The sequence below is a fragment of the Oncorhynchus gorbuscha genome, linkage group LG02, assembly GCF_021184085.1.
Source record: "Oncorhynchus gorbuscha isolate QuinsamMale2020 ecotype Even-year linkage group LG02, OgorEven_v1.0, whole genome shotgun sequence".
Taxonomy (NCBI): Eukaryota; Metazoa; Chordata; class Actinopteri; order Salmoniformes; family Salmonidae; genus Oncorhynchus; species Oncorhynchus gorbuscha.
The window spans coordinates 108,703,275-108,728,980 of record NC_060174.1 but is presented as its reverse complement, the minus strand read 5'-3'; the positions used below and the strand labels follow the sequence as shown (position 1 = coordinate 108,728,980).

The following is a 25,706-nucleotide window of genomic DNA, read 5'->3' as shown; positions in this document are numbered from 1 at the left end:
TTACAGCATGAGGGGTCGTGAGTAAGTAAACTGGACTGTGTTTACAGCATGAGGGGTCGTGAGTAGATGTGTTTGTTTTGAGATCAAAGCCAGAGCTGCATGTAGCGACGTGTGTACATTCTGTTCACATCCTTCGCTAGTTAGTGAGTTATTAGCCCAGTTACAGATCATTTGTAGTCAGCAGTGGAGGAGCGGTTGCTTCCTACAAGAGAACAAAATATGTACATTTCTAGAAATCTTTGAAAAGTGAGTCAGGTAAAGAGCTTGTTTTTGTCTTAAAGGGACAGTGTTGTATTTTGAGACAGGCTTGAATAAGCTCAGTAGCCAATAAGCAGAGGGGAGCATAATGTGTCTGATTCTCTGTAATAATGGTATGGGAATAATAATGCATTTATACAAGACCATGGTGCTTGCCTACGGAGCTGTGAGGGGAACGGCACCTCAGTACCTCCAGGCTCTGATCAGGCCCTACACCCAAACAAGGGCACTGCGTTCATCCACCTCTGGCCTGCTCGCCTCCCTACCACTGAGGAAGTACAGTTCCCGCTCAGCCTAGTCAAAACTGTTCGCTGCTCTGGCCCCCCAATGGTGGAACAAACTCCCTCACGACGCCAGGACAGCGGAGTCAATCACCACCTTCCGGAGACACCTGAAACCCCACCTCTATAAGGAATACCTAGGATAGGATAAGTAATCCCTCTCACCCCCCCCCCCTTTAAGATTTAGATGCACTATTGTAAAGTGACTGTTCTACTGGATGTCATAAGGTGAATGCACCAATTTGTAAGTCGCTCTGGATAAGAGCGTCTGCTAAATGACTTAAATGTAAATGTATTTTGTTAAGTGGTTTCTTGTATCATACAACACAACAAGATGTTCAGTCACCTCCTTGTCTGAAGGACGAGTGGAATAACGACACAGTCACCTCCTTGTCTGAAGGACGAGTGGAATAACGACACAGTCACCTCCTTGTCTGAAGGACGAGTGGAATAACGACACAGTCACCTCCTTGTCTGAAGGACGAGTGGAATAACGACACAGTCACCTCCTTGTCTGATGGACGAGTGGAATAACGACACAGTCACCTCCTTGTCTGATGGACGAGTGGAATAACGACACAGTCACCTCCTTGTCTGATGGACGAGTGGAATAACGACACAGTCACCTCCTTGTCTGAAGGACGAGTGGAATAACGACACAGTCACCTCCTTGTCTGAAGGACGAGTGGAATAACGACACAGTCACCTCCTTGTCTGATGGACGAGTGGAATAACGACACAGTCACCTCCTTGTCTGATGGACGAGTGGAATAACGACACAGTCACCTCCTTGTCTGAAGGACGAGTGGAATAACGACACAGTCACCTCCTTGTCTGAAGGACGAGTGGAATAACGACACAGTCACCTCCTTGTCTGAAGGACGAGTGGAATAACGACACAGTCACCTCCTTGTCTGAAGGACGAGTGGAATAACGACACAGTCACCTCCTTGTCTGAAGGACGAGTGGAATAACGACACAGTCACCTCCTTGTCTGAAGGACGAGTGGAATAACGACACAGTCACCTCCTTGTCTGAAGGACGAGTGGAATAACGACACAGTCACCTCCTTGTCTGAAGGACGAGTGGAATAACGACACAGTCACCTCCTTGTCTGAAGGACGAGTGGAATGACGACACAGTCACCTCCTTGTCTGAAGGACGAGTGGAATAACGACACAGTCACCTCCTTGTCTGAAGGACGAGTGGAATAACGACACAGTCACCTCCTTGTCTGAAGGACGAGTGGAATAACGACACAGTCACCTCCTTGTCTGAAGGACGAGTGGAATAACGACACAGTCACCTCCTTGTCTGAAGGACGAGTGGATTAACAACAGTCACCTCCTTGTCTGAAGGACGAGTGGATTAACAGGTTCGTGTCCTGTATGTTTTTAGAACACCCCACATCGGCTGATACTGTAGTCTGAATGATAGAACAGCTGTTTCCATGTTAAAATGTTATGGGATGCATTTTCTCCATTGTTTTTGATGGTAGGCCTCTCTGGTAGGTCTACATTATGATCAAATACAAACTAGTAGACTAGTTAGCCACTGTTAAAACTGTAATTTACAGTAAGTAAAGCCTCAGTGTTCACAGTAAAACTAACTTAAAGCAGGTACAGCCTCAGTGTTCACAGTAAAACTGTAACTTAGTGGGTACAGCCTCAGTGTTCACAGTAAAACTGTAACTTAGTGGGTACAGCCTCAGTGTTCACAGTAAAACTGTAACTTATAGTGGGTACAGCCTCAGTGTTCACAGTAAAACTGTAACTTACAGTGGGTTCAGCCTCAGTGTTCACAGTAAAACTGTAACTTATAGTGGGTACAGCCTCAGTGTTCACAGTAAAACTGTAACTTACAGTGGGTTCAGCCTCAGTGTTCACAGTAAAACTGTAACCTAAAGCAGGTACAGCCTCAGTGTTCACAGTAAACCTGTAACTTATAGTGGGTACAGCCTCAGTGTTCACAGTAACACTGTAACTTAAAGCAGGTACAGCCTCAGTGTTCACAGTAACACTGTAACTAAAAGCAGGTACAGCCTCGGTGTTCACAGTAAAACTAACTTAAAGCAGGTACAGCCTCGGTGTTCACAGTAAAACTTTAAAGCAGGTACAGGCTCAGTGTTCACAGTAAAACTAACTTAAAGCAGGTACAGCCTCAGTGTTCACAGTAAAACTGTAACTTAAAGCAGGTACAGCCTCAGTGTTCACAGTAAAACTGTAACTTAAAGCAGGTACAGGCTCAGTGTTCACAGTAAAACTAACTTAAAGCAGGTACAGCCTCAGTGTTCACAGTAAAACTGTAACTTAAAGCAGGTACAGCCTCAGTGTTCACAGTAAAACTGTAACTTAAAGCAGGTACAGCCTCAGTGTTCACAGTAAAACTGTAACTTAAAGCAGGTACCGCCTCAGTGTTCACAGTAAAACTGTATCGTAAAGCAGGTACAGCCTCAGTGTTCACAGTAAAACTGTAACTTAAAGTAGGTAGAGCCTCAGTGTTCACAGTAAACCTGTAACTTAAAGCGGGTACAGCCTCAGTGTTCACAGTAAACAGATGCTGGAAGTTGTACTAGGCTAGGCTGTATAAAACGCAATCCATTGTGTCTGTAAGTGAAAAGCCATTCATCTGAATGAGAACCTGCTGTGAGCAGCCAGGAGTTTTACTAGGTCATACAGTTCATTGATTTGACTGTATTCTATTGAGCCTGCTGAAAAAAAAAAAAAAACTGCCCAGCATAAATGTCAAGCTGGCCTCTACTGATCCATGCTGGTCTAGCTGGCCTCTACTGATCCATGCTGGTCTAGCTGGCCTCTACTGATCCATGCTGGTCTAGCTGGCCTCTACTGATCCATGCTGGTCTAGCTGGCCTCTGCTGATCCATGCTGGTCTAGCTGGCCTCTACTGATCCATGCTGGTCTAGCTGGCCTCTACTGATCCATGCTGGTCTAGCTGGCCTCTACTGATCCATGCTGGTCTAGCTGGCCTCTACTGATCCATGCTGGTCTAGCTGGCCTCTGCTGATCCATGCTGGTCTAGCTGGCCTCTACTGATCCATGCTGGTCTAGCTGGCCTCTGCTGATCCATGCTGGTCTAGCTGGCCTCTGCTGATCCATGCTGGTCTAGCTGGCCTCTACTGATCCATGCTGGTCTAGCTGGCCTCTACTGATCCATGCTGGTCTAGCTGGCCTCTACTGATCCATGCTGGTCTAGCTGGAAATCTAGCCAGAGTGAATTAGTGTAATCTGCAGTCAGAATGACAGCCGGGTTAGAACCATGAATGAACGAGACAAGATAAACCATTTCAGCAACAGGTGCGATAAGTACAACTAACAGATTGTAGAAACAGTGATTTATCTTTGTGTACCATAAGATACATGAATTGATTAATTAGTTAATTGAGGAATTAGTTAGTTGATGAATGCAAAAACACAGATATTGCAACATCTTCTGAAAATATAACTGGACTAGAGCATGCTGGGAAATATGATAAGGACGGGCGTGGTTTTGCAGACCAGCAACATGCTGATTATTTGAGAGGGAGTAAACCTCGCTGGGACTTTGAACTCACAACCTCTCGGTTCCCAGCGACCTGAATTTCCTTCTACGCCAATGGATCTGTGGGTATGACAAAGATTTAACATTTTTTAAATAATAGACATTCTGTTGATTGTCCATGTAGGGGAACCCTTTTTAGTCTAATTTATATCCCTCTCATGAAGAACCCCCTGGTTCCATGTAGAACCCTCTCATGAAGAACCCCCTGGTTCCATGTAGAACCCTCTCATGAAGAACCCTCTCGTTCCATGTAGAACCCTCTCATGAAGAACCCTCTGGTTCCATGTAGAACCCTCTCATGAAGAACCCTCTGGTTCCATGTAGAACCCTTTGATTTGCCCCTGTAGGGGAACACCTTTCAGTTCCATGTAGAACCCTCTCATGAAGAACCCTCGGGTTCCATGTAGAACCCTTTGATTTGCCCCTGTAGGGGAACACCTTTCAGTTCCATGTAGAACCCTCTCATGAAGAACCCTCGGGTTCCATGTAGAACCTATGAAACATTCTACAGTTCTATTGATAGGCTAATTCCTAAATTACTGGCAGTTAGTTGCCTGTTAAGCTTCCAGTAAGTTACTGACAGTTAGTTGCCTGTTAAGCTTCCAGTAAGTTACTGACAGTTAGATGCCTGTTAAGCTTCCAGTAAATTACTGGCAGTTAGTTACCTGTTAAGCTTCCAGTAAATTACTGGCAGTTAGTTGCCTGTTAAGCTTCCAGTAAATTACTGGCAGTTAGTTGCCTGTTAAGCTTCCAGTAAATTACTGGCAGTTAGTTGCCTGTTAAGCTTCCAGTAAATTACTGGCAGTTAGTTGCCTGTTAAGCTTCCAGTAAATTACTGGCAGTTAGTTGCCTGTTAAGCTTCCAGTAAATTACTGGCAGTTAGTTACCTGTTAAGCTTCCAGTAAATTACTGGCAGTTAGTTGCCTGTTAAGCTTCCAGTAAATTACTGGCAGTTAGTTGCCTGTTAAGCTTCCAGTAAATTACTGGCAGTTAGTTGCATGTTAATGAACTTCCGTCCAAAAGCTGTCAAGTTCAAATCCCCAAAGAATTTAGCACACTTCACATCAAGTGTCCCTGCTATATTAACATGGGCATTGTCAGATAATAAAACCATTTGTTTACTTGATTCTGGGTGACTTTTAGAAAAGTGCAGGAATGTATTTCTGGCCGATCTCATCATCTATCATGTCCAGAGACCCGGTGACGTAGCAGGACATTCAGGTCATTATCAACAAAGAGGTTGCGAGTTTAAATTATAAATCTGAAGTAATCAACATTCAGCAGCATACTGTCCTTTTACAGCAATAACACCTTAATTCAGCTGTAAAACAAAATACAGTAACTGGTTGTTTACCGTATTTACACTGCAACCAGTAGCCTGTAATGTACCGTAAAAATTACAGTACACTTACATGGCATTTAAGAAAAACATGATGGACAGGATGGTTCTTCACAACCACTACAGCAGTAACAAACACTTCCTGATATGCCCTCACCCTCTTTCTCCTCCTCCTCCTTCTTCTGTATTATGGTGGGCTGCTAACAAATATATGTGGCAATGTCGCCACCTACTGTATTGGCTGTGTATCAGCTACTATACTGTGGTTTGAATTCATAACACCTTGTGAAATCAACTAACCCTGCAGCCATTAAAAGCTTAATCCACCAATCCCCCTCATCGCTGGCAAACAACCAGGGTCAAGCTGATCTGCAAAACCACGTCCATCATTTAACATTTCCCAGCCTGCTCTATTACAGTTAGATTTGTAGAATTATTTTTTTCAATATCTATGTTTATGCGTGTACTCATTGTCCATGTATTAATCAATGAATTAATCTTATGCTAAACAAAGATAAATATCATACATTTTTTCAAAACTAATCCAATCTTTTGTCACTGAAATGGTTGTTCCCGTGTAATTGGTTTAGATATTCTCATTTCTTAAATCTTGCTAACTCTGGCTGCCATTCTGATTACAGATTCTAATTGTTGGATATCCCCACACAGGTTGGATTCCCATAGGAATTACACTTCACTTTGCAAGTCAGCATAATGTGACTTAGCAGGGTCTCCAGTGTCCAAAACACAACGAAGGCTGGTCACCAGCTAAACCACAACGAAGGCCAGTCACCAGCTAAACCACAACGAAGGCTGGTCACCAGCCAAAACACAACGAAGGTCGTTCACCAGCTAAACCACAACGAAGGCTGGTCACCAGCTAAACCACAACGAAGGCTGGTCATCAGCTAAACCACAACGAAAGGCTGGTCACCAGCTAAACCACAACGAAAGGCTGGTCACCAGCTAAACCACAACGAAGGCTGGTCACCAGCTAAACCACAACGAAAGGCTGGTCACCAGCTAAACCACAATGAAGGCTGGTCACCAGCTAAAACACAACGAAGGTCGTTCACCAGCTAAACCACAACGAAGGCTGGTCACCAGCTAAACCACAACGAAGGTCGGTCATCAGCTAAACCACAACGAAGGCTGGTCACCAGCTAAAACACAACGAAGGCTGGTCACCAGCTAAACCACAACGAAGGCTGGTCACCAGCTAAACCACAACGAAGGCTGGTCACCAGCTAAACCACAACGAAGCTTTCGTTGTGTTTTTCACATTGTTTTTCTTCAGCAGGGGAGATAGTTGTACTACCAGTGGACATGGCAGTATACTACTAAATTACTACAATGTAAATGTCTGTGTGGGTACTGTTCTCTCCCTTAGCATTCACAGGAAATAAAACCAGAGAGAAAGAGAGAGACCTACTTAAAATACAGCACACACTCTAGTCCCTACCCAGGAACTCTACATAGTTCAACTCAATAATACACCTCAATATGACCGTCAGTCTGCTGGAGTGACGCTATGAGTTACAGGGGCTACAGTATACAGGAGAGAGCGGATGGAAAATAATATACTGCCTTCCGTTGTGGGTGTGGCAGCAAAGCAATCTTTGGTGTAAGAGCTGCTCTGTTGTGAAACGGAGGTGTGCTTCACCTGCTCTGAAAGAGTGGCAGACATGCTCCGGCGTCTGTGCTTCGTCCTCCCCCATTCACAGACGGACTTCCCCGTTGTCATAGCCCAGTTAAGAAGACCCCGGCACGACCTTATAGAGCAGATGGCCTTTGACTGTATAATAAACTGTTACTGACAGTGTTACTTTACTGGAGAGGACAGGTGAGACGAAAGTAATCCTAATCAATAATCAACTCATTGTTTAGTAGGCCTGAGGGCCAGGTTCCACGATCGATTAATCCTGCCTGGATCAATACGAGCACGAGACTAAAACCAGACCAAATCAATCAATTTCTGCACATTACACACACACACACACACACACACACACACACACACACACACACACACACACACACACACACACACACACACACACACACACACACACACACACACACACACACACACACACACACACACACACACACACACACACACACACACACACACACAGAGTCAGAGCTAGACTGTATAGATTTTAATACTACTTTTGAGGGGGTTATTTTGGGAGGTGGGTCATCTAGGGAACAGGGGGTTATTTTGGGACTCAAACATCTTCCACTTGAGTTGCATGTTCCTGTTATATTCATCTAGTAAGTATTTTGGGACTCAGCATCTAGGGCTGGGGTCAATTTTGGGATACCTGATGTAGAGGTATTGTCATGTCATTGTTATTGTCATGCCTTTTAGTCTCCTGTTATAGTATATTCCAGTACAGTATTAGAGTCTAGCAGGGCTGGGGGTCAATTACAATTAAATCATGTCAATTCAGGAAGTAAACTTCAAAGACAATTTAACATTTTTTAAAAAGTGCATATATTTTCAATGACTTCTCAATGAACTGACGGAGTAGAAGCTATTTAGTTCAAAAGTGTACTGCCTTTAAATTGACTGCCTTTAAATTGACTGACTTTAAATTGACTGCCTTTATATTGACTGCCTTTATATTGACTGCCAATTTAAATTTTTTTTAAAAGTGCCTTTAAATTGACTGTCTTTAAATTGACTGACTTTAAATTGACTACCTTTAAATTGACTACCTTTAAATTGACTGCCTTTAAATTGACTACCTTTAAATTGACTACCTTTAAATTGACTGCCTTTAAATTGACTGTCTTTAAATTGACTGCCTTTAAATTGACTGCCTTTATATTGACTGCCTTTAAATGGACTGCCTTTAAATGGACTGCCTTTAAATGGACTGCCTTTAAATGGACTGCCTTTAAATGGACTGCCTTTAAATTGACTGCCTTTAAATTGACTGTCTTTAAATGGACTGCCTTTAAATGGACTGCATTTAAATGGACTGCCTTTAAATTGACTGCCTTTAAATTGACTGCCTTTAAATTGTTATTACCTCCAGCCCTGGTGTCTAGCTTTCAGCTTCAATCAACATACCCTGCACAGTATCCATGGCTACATATCACATGACCTCTTATTCCCTACATAGTGCACTACCTTTCACCACTATCTGGATATACAGCAATATATATATTTAAAAAAAAATGTGTATCTATAGGTGATGAGTGGACAATAGTAGTGCACTGTGTAGTAACTAGGATATAATTTGAGACACAACCAATGACTACGAGAATAGAAAAGGCAGAAGAATACAGACACGTTATCACCACAGAAAGGAAAATTCCAAGGAAAAAAATATCAACAGGATTCCGGAACTACATCATTGGAATTTTAACATGAGATCGAGTATTTCCAGAATTCCCGAAGCAGCAGCGTGACAGGCCAAGGGTCGGAAAACCTTCTGAGACTCTAAGGATTGTGGGATTTGTAGTTTGTGACTCTAGGTTGTAGACTGGGACTTGTTCTTCTCCTGGGAACATAGAGGGAGTGTGTTATAGAGCGTAAGGGTATGTGTGTCGGTTTAGGGTTAGGAGCTAGGGTTAGGAGCTAGGGTTAGGTTTAGGGTTAGGAGCTAGGGTTAGGAGCTAGGTTTAGGAGCTAGGTTTAGGGTTAGGAGCTAGGCTTAGGAGCTAGGTTTAGGAGCTAGGGTTAGGTTTAGGGTTAGGAGCTAGGCTTAGGATCTAGGGTTAGGAGCTAGGGTTAGGAGCTAGGGTTAGGAGCTAGGGTTAGATTTAGGGTAAGGAGCTAGGGTTATGGTTAGGAGCTAGGGTTAGGTTTAGGGTTAGGAGCTAGGGTTATGGTTAGGAGCTAGGGTTAGGTTTAGGGCTAGGTTTAGGGTTAGGAGCTAGGGTTATGGTTAGGAGCTAGGGTTAGGTTTAGGGTTAGGAGCTAGGGTTATGGTTAGGAGCTAAGGTTAGGAGCTAGGGTTAGATTTAGGGTTAGGAGCTAGGGTTAGGAGCTAGGGTTAGGAGCTAGGGTTAGATTTAGGGTTAGGAGCTAGGGTTAGGAGCTAGGGTTAGGAGCTAGGGTTAGGAGCTAGGGTTAGGAGCTAGGCTTAGGAGCTAGGGTTAGGAGCTAGGGTTAGGTTTAGGGTTAGGAGCTAGGCTTAGGAGCTAGGGTTAGGTTTAGGGTTAGGAGCTAGGCTTAGGAGCTAGGGTTAGGAGCTAGGGTTAGGTTTAGGGTTAGGAGCTAGTCTTAGGAGCTAGGGTTAGGAGCTAGGGTTAGGAGCTAGGCTTAGGAGCTAGGGTTAGGTTTAGGGTTAGGAGCTAGGGTTAGGAGCTAGGATTAGGTTTAGGGTTAGGAGCTAGGGTTAGGTTTAGGGTTAGGAGCTAGGCTTAGGAGCTAGGATTAGGTTTAGGAGCTAGGGTTAGGTTTAGGGTTAGGTTAGGGTTAGGTTTAGGGTTAGGAGCTAGGGTTAGGAGCTAGGGTTAGGTTTAGGCTTAGGAGCTAGGGTTAGAGCTAGGGTTAGGAGCTAGGGTTAGGAGCTAGGGTTAGGAGCTAGGGTTAGGAGCTAGGCTTAGGTTTAAGGTTAAGGTTAGGGTTAGGCTACGAGTAAGGGATAGGGTTAGTTTTAGATTGTGTGTCCCCAAGATTAGCTGTACAAGATTGTGTATGTGGTCTTACCCTGCTAGGTCTGCGGTCTGTAGCAGGAAAGGATGTAGCAGGACAGGGTGTAGCAGGACAGGGTGTAAGCAGGACAGATTGTGTATGTGGTCTTACCCTGCTAGGTCTGATGTCTGTAGCAGGAAAGGATGTAGCAGGACAGGGTGTAGCAGGACAGGGTGTAAGCAGGACAGATTGTGTACGTGGTCTTACCCTGCTAGGTCTGAAGTCTGTAGCAGGGCTGGAAGGGGAGGGGCTGGGAGATTTCCCCGAGCAAGGAGTGGACAGATGACTGGTCTGATTCCCATTAACTATAGAGAGAGAGAGAGAGAACAACAGCAGTATTACCTAGAACCCTGTTATATTACTGTCTCAGAACAACAGCAGTATTACCTAGAACCCTGTTATATTACTGTCTCAGAACAACAGCAGTATTACCTAGAACCCTGTTATATTACTGTCTCAGAACAACAGCAGTATTACCTAGAACCCTGTTATATTACCGTCTGTCTCAGAACAACAGCAGTATTACCTAGAACCCTGTTATATTACCGGCTGTCTCAGAACAACAGTGGTATTACCTAGAACCCTGTTATATTACAGTCTCAGAACAACAGCAGTATTACCTAGAACCCTGTTATATTACTGTCTCAGAACAACAGCAGTATTACCTAGAACCCTGTTATATTACTGTCTCAGAACAACAGCAATATTACCTAGAACCAAGTTATATTACTGTCTCAGAACAACAGTGGTATTACCTAGAACCCTGTTATATTACTGTCTGTCTCAGAACAACAGCAGTATTACCTAGAACCCTGTTATATTACTGTCTCAGAACAACAGTGGTATTACCTAGAACCCTGTTATATTACTGTCTGTCTCAGAACAACAGCAGTATTACCTAGAACCCTGTTATATTACTGTCTGTCTCAGAACAACAGTGGTATTACCTAGAACCCTGTTATATTACTGTCTCAGAACAACAGCAGTATTACCTAGAACCCTGTTATATTACTGTCTGTCTCAGAACAACAGCAGTATTACCTAGAACCCTGTTATATTACTGTCTCAGAACAACAGCAGTATTACCTAGAACCCTGTTATATTACTGTCTGTCTCAGAACAACAGCAGTATTACCTAGAACCCTGTTATATTACCGTCTGTCTCAGAACAACAGTGGTATTACCTAGAACCCTGTTATATTACAGTCTCAGAACAACAGCAGTATTACCTAGAACCCTGTTATATTACCGTCTGTCTCAGAACAACAGCAGTATTACCTAGAACCCTGTTATATTACTGTCTCAGAACAGCAGTATTACCTAGAACCCTGTTATATTACTGTCTCAGAACAACAGCAATATTACCTAGAACCCTGTTATATTACCGTCTGTCTCAGAACAACAGCAGTATTACCTAGAACCCTGTTATATTACCGTCTGTCTCAGAACAACAGCAGTATTACCTAGAACCCTGTTATATTACTGTCTCAGAACAACAGCAGTATTACCTAGAACCCTGTTATATTACCGTCTGTCTCAGAACAACAGCAGTATTACCTAGAACCCTGTTATATTACTGTCTCAGAACAGCAGTATTACCTAGAACCCTGTTATATTACTGTATCAGAACAACAGCAATATTACCTAGAACCAAGTTATATTACCGTCTGTCTCAGAACAACAGCAGTATTACCTAGAACCCTGTTATATTACCGTCTGTCTCAGAACAACAGCAGTATTACCTAGAACCCTGTTATATTACTGTATCAGAACAACAGCAATATTACCTAGAACCAAGTTATATTACCGTCTGTCTCAGAACAACAGCAGTATTACCTAGAACCCTGTTATATTACTCAAAAAATCAAAGGCTTGACGATGAGTTGGCTATTTGAATCAGCTGTTTAGTTCTGGGGCAAAAACCAAAACCAGTCAAATATGAACCCATGTTTTTCAATGCATGTACACTCTTAGAAAAAAGGTGCTAAGTAGAACCATACAGGGTAGGTCAGTAGAACCATACAGGGTCGGTCAGTAGAACCATACAGGGTCGGTTAGTAGAACCATACAGGGTCGGTTAGTAGAACCATACAGGGTTGGTCAGTAGAACCATACAGGGTCGGTTAGTAGAACCATACAGGGTTGGTCAGTAGAACCATACAGGGTAGGTTAGTAGAACCATACAGGGTAGGTCAGTAGAACCATACAGGGTAGGTTAGTAGAACCATACAGGGTAGGTTAGTAGAACCATACAGGGTCTCTCAGAACAACAGCAGTATTACAGTAGAACCATACAGGGTTGGTTAGTAGAACCATACAGGGTTGGTCAGTAGAACCATACAGGGTCGGTCAGTAGAACCATACAGGGTTGGTCAGTAGAACCATCAAAGGGTTGGTCAGTTGAACCATTTGAATCAGGGTTCGGTCAAAGAACCAAACAGGGTTGGTTATAAACCATGTTTTTCAGGGTTGGTCAGTAGAACCATACAGGGTCGGTCAGTAGAACCATACAGGGTTGGTCAGTAGAACCATACAGGGTTGGTCAGTAGAACCATACAGGGTTGGTCAGTAGAACCATACAGGGTTGGTCAGTAGAACCATACAGGGTCGGTCAGTAGAACCATACAGGGTTAGTCAGTAGAACCATACAGGGTTGGTCAGTAGAACCATACAGGGTCGGCAGGCTAGTCTAGTGGTTAGAGTGTAGAGGCGGCAGGGTAGGCTAGTGGTTAGAGTGTAGAGGCGGCAGGGTAGCCTAGTGGTTAGAGTGTAGAGGCGGCAGGGTAGCCTAGTGGTTAGAGTGTAGAGGCGGCAGGTAGCCTAGTGGTTAGAGCGTAGAGGCGGCAGGGTAGGCTAGTGGTTAGAGTGTAGAGGCGGCAGGGTAGCCTAGTGGTTAGAGTGTAGAGGCGGCAGGGTAGCCTAGTGGTTAGAGTGTAGAGGCGGCAGGGTAGCCTAGTGGTTAGAGTGTAGAGGCGGCAGGGTAGCCTAGTGGTTAGAGTGTAGAGGCGGCAGGGTAGCCTAGTGGTTAGAGCGTAGAGGCGGCAGGGTAGCCTAGTGGTTAGAGTGTAGAGGCGGCAGGGTAGCCTAGTGGTTAGAGTGTAGAGGCGGCAGGGTAGCCTAGTGGTTAGAGCGTAGAGGCGGCAGGGTAGCCTAGTGGTTAGAGTGTAGAGGCGGCAGGGTAGCCTAGTGGTTAGAGTGTGGAGGCGGCAGGGTAGTCTAGTGTTTAGAGTGTAGAGGCGGCAGGGTAGGCTAGTGGTTAGAGTGTAGAGGCGGTAGGTAGGCTAGTGGTTAGAGTGTAGAGGCGGTAGGTTGCCTAGTGGTTAGAGTGTAGAGGCGGCAGGGTAGCCTAGTGGTTAGAGTGTAGGGGCGGCAGGGTAGACTAGTGGTTAGAGTGTAGAGGCGGCAGGGTAGCCTAGTGGTTAGAGTGTAGAGGCGGCAGGTTGCCTAGTGGTTAGAGTGTAGAGGTGGCAGGTAGCGTAGTGGTTAGAGTGTAGAGGCGGCAGGTAGCCTAGTGGTTAGAGTGTAGAGGCGGCAGGTAGCCTAGTGGTTAGAGTGTAGAGGCGGCAGGTAGCCTAGTGGTTAGAGTGTAGAGGCGGCAGGTAGCCTAGTGGTTAGAATGTAGAGGCGGCAGGGTAGCCTAGTGGTTAGAGTGTAGAGGCGGCAGGGTAGACTAGTGGTTAGAGTGTAGAGGCGGCAGGGTAGCCTAGTGGTTAGAGTGTGGAGGCGGCAGGTAGTCTAGTGGTTAGAGTGTAGAGGCGGCAGGGTAGCCTAGTGGTTAGAGTGTAGGGGCGGCAGGTAGTCTAGTGGTTAGAGTGTAGAGGCGGCAGGGTAGCCTAGTGATTAGAGTGTATGGGCGGCAGGGTAGCCTAGTGGTTAGAGTGTAGAGGCGGCAGGTAGCCTAGTGGTTAGAGTGTAGAGGCGGCAGGGTAGACTAGTGGTTAGAGTGTAGAGGCGGCAGGGTAGCCTAGTGGTTAGAGTGTAGAGGCGGCAGGTAGTCTAGTGGTTAGAGTGTAGAGGCGGCAGGGTAGCCTAGTGGTTAGAGTGTAGAGGCGGCAGGTAGTCTAGTGGTTAGAGTGTAGAGGCGGCAGGGTAGCCTAGTGGTTAGAGTGTAGAGGCGGCAGGTAGTCTAGTGGTTAGAGTGTAGGGGGGCAGGTAGCCTAGTGGTTAGAGTGTAGAGGCGGCAGGTAGCCTAGTGGTTAGAGTGTAGAGGCGGCAGGGTAGCCTAGTGGTTAGAGTGTAGAGGCGGCAGGTAGTCTAGTGGTTAGAGTGTAGGGGTGGCAGGTAGCCTAGTGGTTAGAGTGTAGAGGCGGCAGGTAACCTAGTGGTTAGAGTGTAGGGGGGCAGGTAGCCTAGTCGTTAGTGTTGGACTAGTAACCGGAAGGTTGCAAGTTCAAACCCCCGAGCTGACAAGGTAAAAATCTGTCATTCTGCCCCTGAACAAGGAAGTTAACCCACTGTTCCTAGGCCGTCATTGAAAATAAGAATTTGTTCTTAACTGTCTAGTTAAATAAAATAAAGAGGAACTAGCTTGAAAAACATTGTTGACAATTCCAATTAGGTTCGCTAGAGAAATTATACAGCCAACATTTATTCTATATCGACGATAACCAAACAGTTGGATCATACAAATCATTTGTGAAACCATGATGTTATGTGTTGAAAGGAATGGAAGTCGCGTGCTATTTCAATGTTATTGCCTGAGATAATCTCACTGCAACACGGCTCATAGAGTCCCAGCCAACTCGTCCTACTGGCTCCCAACACGGCTCACAGAGTCCCAGCCAACTCATCCTACTGGCTCTGGTGAAACTTACTAACACACTCCCAGGTAACTTTTGCCCCCTCAACATTATCGATCACCACCAGCTGACAGTTCTAATTAACAGAAAACCTAGGAATGCACACACTGTCTTATCTAAAAACCCCAGAGCTCAGTTCCGTAGGTTCAACCATAGGCTAACGACCTTATCTGTTTACACAGTCCCCAACCCATTAGTTTACACAGTCCCCAACCCATTAGTTTACACAGTCCCCAACCCATTAGTTTACACGGTCCCCAACCCATTAGTTTACACAGTCCCCAACCCATTAGTTTACAAGGTCCCCAACCCATTAGTTTACACGGTCCCCAACCCATTAGTTTACACGGTCCCCAACCCATTAGTTTACACGGTCCCCAACCCATTAGTTTACACGGTCCCCAACCCATTAGTTTACACGGTCCCCAACCCATTAGTTTACACGGTCCCCAACCCATTAGTTTACACAGTCCCCAACCCATTAGTTTACACGGTCCCCAACCCAGTAGTTTACACGGTCCCCAACCCATTAGTTTACACAGTCCCCAACCCATTAGTTTACACGGTCCCCAACCCATTAGTTTACACGGTCCCCAACCCATTAGTTTACACGGTCCCCAACCCATTAGTTTCTTCCTAGTTGGAATGGTGTTCGTTAACTTTAATTACTCCTTGTCCGTGTCACACAATCCCTTCTTATGAACTCATATTGTTAACCAGATATAATAAAACAGAGTATAAGTTTACTTAGTTACAATTATATTTAAAATGGGGATATTGTTTATTAATTTATTCATAATAATTCTAACAAATATACAACACACTGTAGTATACTGTAGAATACTATACAACACACTGTAGTATACTGTAGAATACTATACAACACACTGTAGTATACTGTAGAATACTATACAACACACTGTAGTATACTGTAGAATACTATACAACACACTGTAGTATACTGTAGAATACTATACAACACACTGTAGTATACTGTAGAATACTATACAACACACTGTAGTATACTGTAGAATACTATACAACACACTGTAGTATACTGTAGAATACTATACAACACACTGTAGTATACTGTAGAATACTATACAACACACTGTAGTATACTGTAGAATACTATACAACACATTGTAGTATACTGTAGAATAATATACAACACACTGTAGTATACTGTAGAATACTATACAACACACTGTAGTATACTGTAGAATACTATACAACACACTGTAGTATACTGTAGAATACTATACAACACACTGTAGTATACTGTAGAATACTATACAACACACTGTAGTATACTGTAGAATACTATACAACACACTGTAGTATCCTGTGAATCTATACAACAATGTTTACTGTACTTTACTATACAACACACTTTAGTATACTGTAGAATACTATACAACACACTGTAGAATACATACAAGTATACTGTATAAACTACTACAGTACATACTGTCATGTCTGTAAAACACTACAGTACACACTGTCAGTATACTGTATAAACACTACAACATACTAGTCATACTGTAAAAACATACAACACATACTAGTCATGTCTGTAAAAACTATACAACACACTGTAGTCATACTGTAAAATACTATACAACACACTGTATGTCTGTAAATACTATACAACACACTAGTCATACTGTGGAATACTATACAACATACTAGTCATGTCTGTAAAACACTACAACATACTGTAGTCATGCCTGTATAAATACTATAAATACTACTGTAAATACTGTAGTCATGTCTATAAAACACACTGTAGTATACTAGTGGAATACTATAAAAACACACTGTAGTATACTAGTCATGCTATAAACACACTGTAAATACTGTAGAATACTAACAACACACTGTAGTATACTGTAAATACTATACAACACACTGTAAAATCCCTTGATCATGTACTGATTAGAATGTTTCTTACTACTTTACAGTAAATACTAGTCATGTCTGTAAAAACACTACAGTACATACTAGTCATGTCTGTAAAAACACTACAGTAAATACATACTAGTCATGCCTGTATAAACACTACAGTAAATACTAGTCATGTCTGTAAAAACACTACAGTACATACTAGTCATGTCTGTAAAAACACTACAGTAAATACTAGTCATGTCTGTAAAAACACTACAGTACATACTAGTCATGTCTGTAAAAACACTACAGTACATACTAGTCATGTCTGTAAAAACACTACAGTACATACTAGTCATGTCTGTAAAAACACTACAGTAAATACTAGTCATGCCTGTATAAACACTACAGTAAATACTACAGTAAATACTATAGTCATGTCTGTAAAAATACTACAGTACATACTAGTCATGTCTGTAAAACACTACAGTACATACTAGTCATGTCTGTATAAATACTACAGTAAATACTATAGTCATGTCTGTAAAAACACTACAGTAAATACTACCGTAAATACTATAGTCATGTCTGTAAAAATACTACAGTAAATACTAGTCATGTCTGTAAAAACACTACAGTAAATAATACAGTAAATACTATAGTCATGTCTGTAAAAACACAACAGTACATACCACAGTAAATACTATAGTCATGTCTGTGAAAACACTACAGTACATACTAGTCATGCCTGTATAAACACTACAGTAAATACTACAGTAAACACTAGACATGTCTGTAAAAACACTACAGTAAACACTACAGTAAATACTACAGTAAGTACTGCTGTAAATACTACAGTAAATACTACAGTAAATACTACGGTAAACACTACAGTAAATACTACAGTAAGTACTGCCGTAAATACTACAGTAAATACTACAGGAAATACTACATTCATGTCTGTAACAACACTACAGTAAATTCTACAGTCATGTCAGTCTCCCCCAACTACCCCTATATGTAGCCCACCTCCCAAATCTCCCACCTCTCCCCCAACTGCCCATAAACCAAGCTCATCTCCTGGGGCCATGCAACTAGTTCAGTTTCACAAAGTAGAAGAAGACCTTACCGGGGAAAAGGTTTCACTCAGAGACACAAGGTGCGATTATCGCCTGTCCTTGTCTTGGGGGAAATATATTTTGATAAACATCCATAGGCTACACAAAAACCTAGTTCATTAATGGTTCACTGTATAAATATCAACACTAACAAGTCTCCATCTAAATGCAGGATGTTGCTATTGTATATTTAATGTAAATGACCCAGAGCAAATTCAGCATCACCATTACAAAACCACTGGAGCTAATTCTGTCTTTCTCTCAAACAATCCACTTCCTTTATATCATTACCACCTTCTAAAGAGCATATATTTAACTGAGAAAATAACAGACACAACCAAAAGCCTCATTCCGTTACGAGACCGTCCTTCAGCGTTAAGAGACTCTCTTGGGGAACAACGTCGAGAAAAGAAAAAAAAACTGTAAAACCTTCGCTGCATCATTTCGACCTAATTGTGAGTTAAAATATCGAATCAAATTGTAGTTGTCACATGCTTCGTAAAACAACAGGTGTAGACTAACAGTCAAATGTTTACTTCCAATGCAGAGAGAAAGAAAATAGAGAAATAATTGCAAATGAATAACACCTAATAATACAAGTTATAATGAATAAAAGCAATGAGGAGTGAGGACTTGGAAGTGTGTAACTCTGTGTTGTCTGTTCACACTGCTATGCTTTATCTTGGCCAGGTCGCAGTTGCAAATGAGAACTTGTTCTCAACTAGCCTACCTGGTTAAATAAAGGTGTTCTCAACTAGCCTACCTGGTTAAATAAAGGTGTTCTCAACTAGCCTACCTGGTTAAATAAAGGTGTTCTCAACTAGCCTACCTGGTTAAATAAAGGTGTTCTCAACTAGCCTACCTGGTTAAATAAAGGTGTTCTCAACTAGCCTACCTGGTTAAATAAAGGTGTTCTCAACTAGCCTACCTGGTTAAATAAAGGTGTAAAAATAAAATAAATAAAAAGAAAGAGAAATAGCCTACCTGGTTAAATAAAAACACAGTGTTCTCAACACAGAAATAGCCTACCTGGTTAAATAAAGGTGTTCTCAACTAGCCTAGGCCTGGTTAAATAAACCAGTGCCGGTGTTCTCAACTAGCCTACCTGGTTAAATAAAGCCCTTTGTGTTCTCAGACTAGCCAACCTGGTTAAATAACATTATGTATCTCAACATCTGCCTACCTGGTTCAATAATATGTTCTCAACTAGCCTACCTGGTTAAATAAATCTGGTGTTCTCAACATAGCCTACCTGGTTAAATAAATCTGGCATGTTCTCAACTAGCCTATACCTGGTTAAATAATACATCTGGTGTTCTCAACTAGCCTACCTGGTTAAATAAATCTGGTGTTCTCAACTAGCCTACCTGGTTAAATAAAGGTGTTCTCAACTAGCCTACCTGGTTAAATAAAGGTGTTCTCAACTAGCGTACCTGGTTAAATAATATGATACATCTGGCAAAGGTGTTCTGGCAACTAGCCTACCTGGTTAAATAAAGGTGTTCTCAACTGGCCTACCTGGTTAAATAAATCTGTTCTCAACAGCCTACCTGGTTAAATAAATCTGTTCTCAACAAGATACATCTGGTTAAATAAATCTGGTGATCTCAACTAGTCTACCTGGTTAAATAAATCTGGTCATTCTCAACTAGCCTACCTGGTTAAATAAACATGTTCTCAACTAGCCTACCTGGTTAAATAAAGGTGTTCTCAACTAGCCTACCTGGTTAAATAAAGGTGTTCTCAACTAGCCTACCTGGTTAAATAAATCTGTTCTCAAACTATGATACCTGGTTAAATAAAGGTGTTCTCAACTAGCGTACCTGGTTAAATAACAGATACATGTTCTGGCAACATTAGCCTACCTGGTTAAATAAATGTTCTCAACTTAATGCCTACCTGGTTAAATAAAGGTGAAATAAAAAATAAAATAAATAAAAAGAAATCTGATCAAATAGATACATCTGGCATCACCTTGGACTTCAAGCATGATGAAAACATCTGCTATTAATTAACACAGAAATCTGGCATCAAAATGATACATCTGCATCATGATAATGGGAAACATGATACATCTGGCATCAGCACGGCATATTAATATGACTACACTGGCATTTTAATAAGCGCTCATTAGGATACATCTAGGAGGGCATCTGGCATTATTAACTATGACATCTGCACCAGTGCATCTGGCATTTTAATAGTGTGGGGCAGGGGTGTGTGTGGGGGGGCATCTTAATATGATACAATGGCATCATAAATGATACATCCATCATTGAATTGAATTGATATGATACATCTGGCATCATTAATATGATACATCTGGAAGAGCAACCTCAAGAGAGAGAATGAGTTGTCGATGGCATAATTAACATGATACATCTATTATCATGATACATCTGGCATCATGACACATCTCATTACCTTGCATTATTAATATGATACATCTGGCATCGTTAACATGATACATCTGGCCTCATTAATATGATACATCTGGCATCATGATACATCTGGCATTATTAACATGATACATCTGGCATCATTAATATGATACATCTGGCATCATGATACATCTGGCATCATCATGATACATCTGGCATCATGATACATCGGGCATCATTAATATGATACATCTGGCATCATTAATATGATACATCTGGCATCATGACACATCTGGCATCATGACATACATCTGGCATTATTAACATGATACATCTGGCATCATTAACATGATACATCTGGCATTATTAACATGATACATCTGGCTTCATTAACATGATACATCTGGCTTCATTAACATGATACATCTGGCATCATTAATATGATACATCTGGCATCATGATACATCTGGCATTATTAACTTGATACATCTGGCATTATTAACATGATACATCTGGCATCATTAACATGATACATCTGGCATTATTAACATGATACATCTGGCATCATTAATATGATACATCTGGCATCATGATAAATCTGGCATTATTAACTTGATACATCTGGCATTATTAACATGATACATCTGGCATCATTAATATGATACATCTGGCATCATGATACATCTGGCATTATTAACTTGATACATTGATACATCTGGCATCATGATACATCTGGCATTATTAACTTGATACATCTGGCATCATGATACATCTGGCATTATTAACATGATACATCTGGCATCATTAATATGATACATCTGGCATCATGATACATCTGGCATTATTAACATGATACATCTGGCATCATTAATATGATACATCTGGCATCATGATACATCTGGCATTATTAACATGATACATCTGGCATTATTAACATTATACATCTGGCATCATTAATCTGATACATCTGGCATTATTAACATGATACATCTGGCATCATTAATGTGATACATCTGGCATTATTCATATGATACATCTGATATTATTAATATGATACATCTGGCATCATTAATATGATACATCTGGCATCATTAATATGATACATCTGGCATCATTAATATGATACATCTGGCATCATGACACATCTGGCATTATTAACATGATACATCTGGCATCATTAATATGATACATCTGGCGTCATGATACATCTGGCATTATTAACATGATACATCTGGCATCATGATACATCTGGCATTGTTAACATGATACATCTGGCATCATTAATATGATACACATGGCATCATTAATATGATACACATGGCATCATTAATATGATACATCTGGCATCATTAATATGATACATCTAGCATCATGATACATCTGACATTATTAATATGATACATCTGGCATCATTAATATGAAACATCTGGCATCATTAATATGATACACATGGCATCATGATACATCTGGCATTATTAATATGATACATCTGGCATCATTAATATGATACATCTGGCATCATGATACATCTGGCATTATTAATATGATACATCTGGCATCATTAACATGATACACATGGCATCATTAATATGATACACATGGCATCATGATACATCTGACATCATTAATATTAAACATCTGGCATCATTAATATGATACACATGGCATAATTAACATGATACATCTGGCATTATTACCATGATACATCTGGCATTATTACCATGATACATCTGGTATCATGATACATCTGGCATTATTACCATGATACATCTGGCATCATTAACATGATACACATGGCATCATTAACATGATACACATGGCATCATTAATATGATACATCTGGCATCATTAATATGATACATCTGGCATCATTAACATGATACATCTGGCATAATTAACATGATACATCTGGCATCATTAATATGATACACTTGGCATCATTAATATGATACATCTGGCATTATTAATATGATACATCTGGCATTATTAATATGATACCTGGCATGATACATCTGGCATTATTACCATGATACATCTGGCATCATTAATCTGGCATTATTACGATACACATGGATCATTAAATATGATACATATGGCATCATGATACATCTGGCATCATTAATATGATACATCTGGCATTATTAACATGATACATCTGGCATCATTAACATGATACATCTGGCATCATGATACATCTGGCATCATTAATATGATACATCTGGCATTATTAACATGATACATCTGGCATCATTAACATGATACATCTGGCAGCATGATACATCTGGCATTATTAACATGATACATCTGGCATCATGATACATCTGGCATCATTAACATGATACATCTGGCATCATTAATATGATACATCTGGCAGCATGATACATCTGGCATTATTAACATGATACATCTGGCATCATGATACATCTGGCATCATTAACATGATACATATGGCATCATTAACATGATACATCTGGCATTATTAACATGATACATCTGGCATTATTATCATGATACATCCAGCATCATTAATATGATATATCTGGCATCATGATACATCTGGCATTATTAACATGATACATCCAGCATCATTAATATGATACACATGGCATCATTAATATGATACATCTGGCATCATTAATATGATACATCTGGCATCATGATACATCTGGCATTATTAATATGATACATCTGGCATCATGATACATCTGGCATTATTATATATCTGGCATCATTGATACATCTGGCATCATTAACATGATACATCTGGCATCATTAATATGATACACATGGCATCATTAATATGATACATCTGGCATCATTAATATGATACATCTGGCATCATGATACATCTGGCATTATTAATATGATACATCTGGCATCATGATACATCTGGCATTATTACCATGATACATCTGGCATCATGATACATCTGGCATTATTACCATGATACATCTGGCATTATTACCATGATACATCTGGCATTATTAATATGATACATCTGGCATCATGATACATCTGGCATTATTACCATGATACATCTGGCATCATGATACATCTGACATCATGATACATCTGGCATTATTACCATGATACATCTGGCATTATTAATATGATACATCTGGCATTATTAATATGATACATCCGGCATCATGATAAATCTGGCATCATGATACATCTGGCATCATTAACATGATACATCTGGCATCATGATACATCTGGCATTATTAATATGATACATCTGGCATCATTAACATGATACATCTGGCATCATGATACATCTGGCATTATTAATATGATACATCTGGCATCATGATACATCTGGCATTATTACCATGATAAATCTGGCATCATGATAAATCTGGCATCATGATACATCTGGCATCGTGATACATCTTGAAAGGCGACAGAGACATGCAGTTACAGTATATTGTTCCCAGCGGTTGGTTGGTGAGTCAGTGGAGCGGCATAACAGATTTATATTTAGCATGGTCTCCTCTCCTCTCCCACTATGAGGGCCAATGTAGGGCACAGGATTACAGGAGGGACAACATCTATGGCTAAGGCTCATATGGCACCCCATTCCTAGTAAAGAGTAGTGCACTAAATAACGAGAGTAGTGCACTAAATAACGAGAGAGTAGTGCACTAAATAACGAGAGAGTAGTGCACTAAATAACTAGAGAGTAGTGCACTAAATAACGAGAGAGTAGTGCACTAAATAACGAGAGAGTAGTGCACTAAATAACGAGAGAGTAGTGCACTAAATAGAGAAGAGAGAGAGAGAGTGGGATAGAGAGAGAGCGGGAGAGAGAGAGCGGGATAGAGAGAGAGTGGGATAGAGAGAGAGTGGGATAGAGAGAGAGACAGAGGAACAGAGAGAGAGGCATAGAGAACGAGAGAGGCATAGAGAACGAGAGAGGCATAGAGAACGAGAGAGGCATAGAGAACGAGAGAGGCATAGAGAACGAGAGAGGCATAGAGAACGAGAGAGACATAGAGAACGAGAGAGGCATAGATAGGGATAGATAGAGAGAGAGAGAGAGAGAGAGAGAGAGAGAGAGAGAGAGAGAGAGAGAGACAGAGACAGAGACAGAGACAGAGACAGAGACAGAGACAGAGGCGTAGAGAGGGATAGAGAGAGAGTGGGATAGAGACAGAGACAGAGACAGAGGCGTAGAGAGGGATAGAGAGAGAGTGGGATAGAGAGAGAGACAGAGGAACAGAGAGAGAGGCATAGAGAACGAGAGAGGCATAGAGAACGAGAGAGGCATAGAGAACGAGAGAGACATAGAGAACGAGAGAGGCATAGATAGGGATAGATAGAGAGAGAGAGAGAGAGAGAGAGAGAGAGAGAGAGAGTTTGAGTTTTTATAAAACCTTTATTTTTTACTCAAGTGTTAACATAAAAACAAATGACACACTGCCCTTTCAGAAATGAAAAAACAAATGTAATTCCTAAATAAAAATAAATACATAACATATACATTCAACTTATTTCATCGGCAAAAAATAATTTCCCCTCCTCTACAAAACAAAGCGCTCTTTCGTAGGCCCACTTCTCCTCAAATAATAGGAGATCTTTTACAGCTGAAAAGAACTCAAAATCTACTTTTATTCTTGCTTTTACTAATCCTTTAAAAACACATCTTACATCCTGCTCATATCCCGTTTCTATCTTGTGTTTTCTACTCAGAAAAATTGACATCTTAGCTTGTCCCAAAATAAAATTTAACATTTGACATTTTCTTTTCTGTTGTTTACTATATTGAAACCCCAAAATAAAAACCGTGTTATTGAAAAATTCCCCTACAGCTTTAAACAAAGATTCCAGCATTTCCAATAGAGGTTTTATCCTCTCACACTCCATAAAACAGTGAAAAATGGTTTCTCTTATATTACAAAAAGGACATCCATCTCTAACATCTGAATTAATAACAGATACAAAAGCATTAACTGCAATGATGCCATGTAAAACCCTCCATTGCATATCACCAGTACCCTTTTGTAACGGTGGTTTGTACAGTGCTCTCCATGCTGGCTTTACCTTGTCATCAATGCCCAATTTTACCCTCCATGGAGTGTCTTTTCTATTTTTCAATTTATCTTTATTCAACACCTTGACACACCCCCTATACAAGTCCTTCCCATTCACCTCATCCAAACCCACCTCCTCCAACCCTCTCAAATCCAGCAATAACGCCTTTCTTTCTGACTCTGGGATATTTGGTGTAATCCCTAGTCTTGGAAATGAGACGTCTTCATCTTGTACCTTCTTCTTGTGGCTACTAAGCATACCCCATTCTTCCGCTGACAGAGCCTTCCTACAGCTCCCCAGCATTTGTCCGACAATCCTTTCCGACCTCATCCCCAAATGTTCTGCCACCCGTCTTCCATCCATTAAGGCGGGCCCAGCTATGGCCATTAACTGTCTT

The 25,706-nt window shown here is 41.3% G+C and overlaps 1 protein-coding gene across 4 annotated transcripts in view; it reads right to left on the bottom strand.

The window, feature by feature from the left end:
- Window positions 1-19,888, bottom strand: part of LOC124015423 (serine/threonine-protein kinase DCLK1-like) — a 54,216-nt gene extending 34,328 nt beyond the window's left edge. For 3 of the 4 annotated variants that reach the window (XR_006835149.1, XR_006835150.1, XM_046330605.1), the window contains exons 1-2: window positions 19,869-19,888; window positions 10,298-10,395 (exon numbers count right to left, since the gene is read on the bottom strand). Coding sequence is in view for 1 of the 4 variants with exons in the window: in XM_046330605.1 (XP_046186561.1) it covers window positions 10,298-10,395; window positions 19,869-19,884 (114 nt within the window). In the remaining 3 variants the exon portion in view is untranslated. Of the gene's footprint in view, window positions 1-10,297; window positions 10,397-19,868 lie in introns of those variants that run through there. The other variant, XR_006835154.1, reaches the window with a different exon arrangement.
- Between the last annotated feature and the right edge of the window lie 5,818 nt (window positions 19,889-25,706).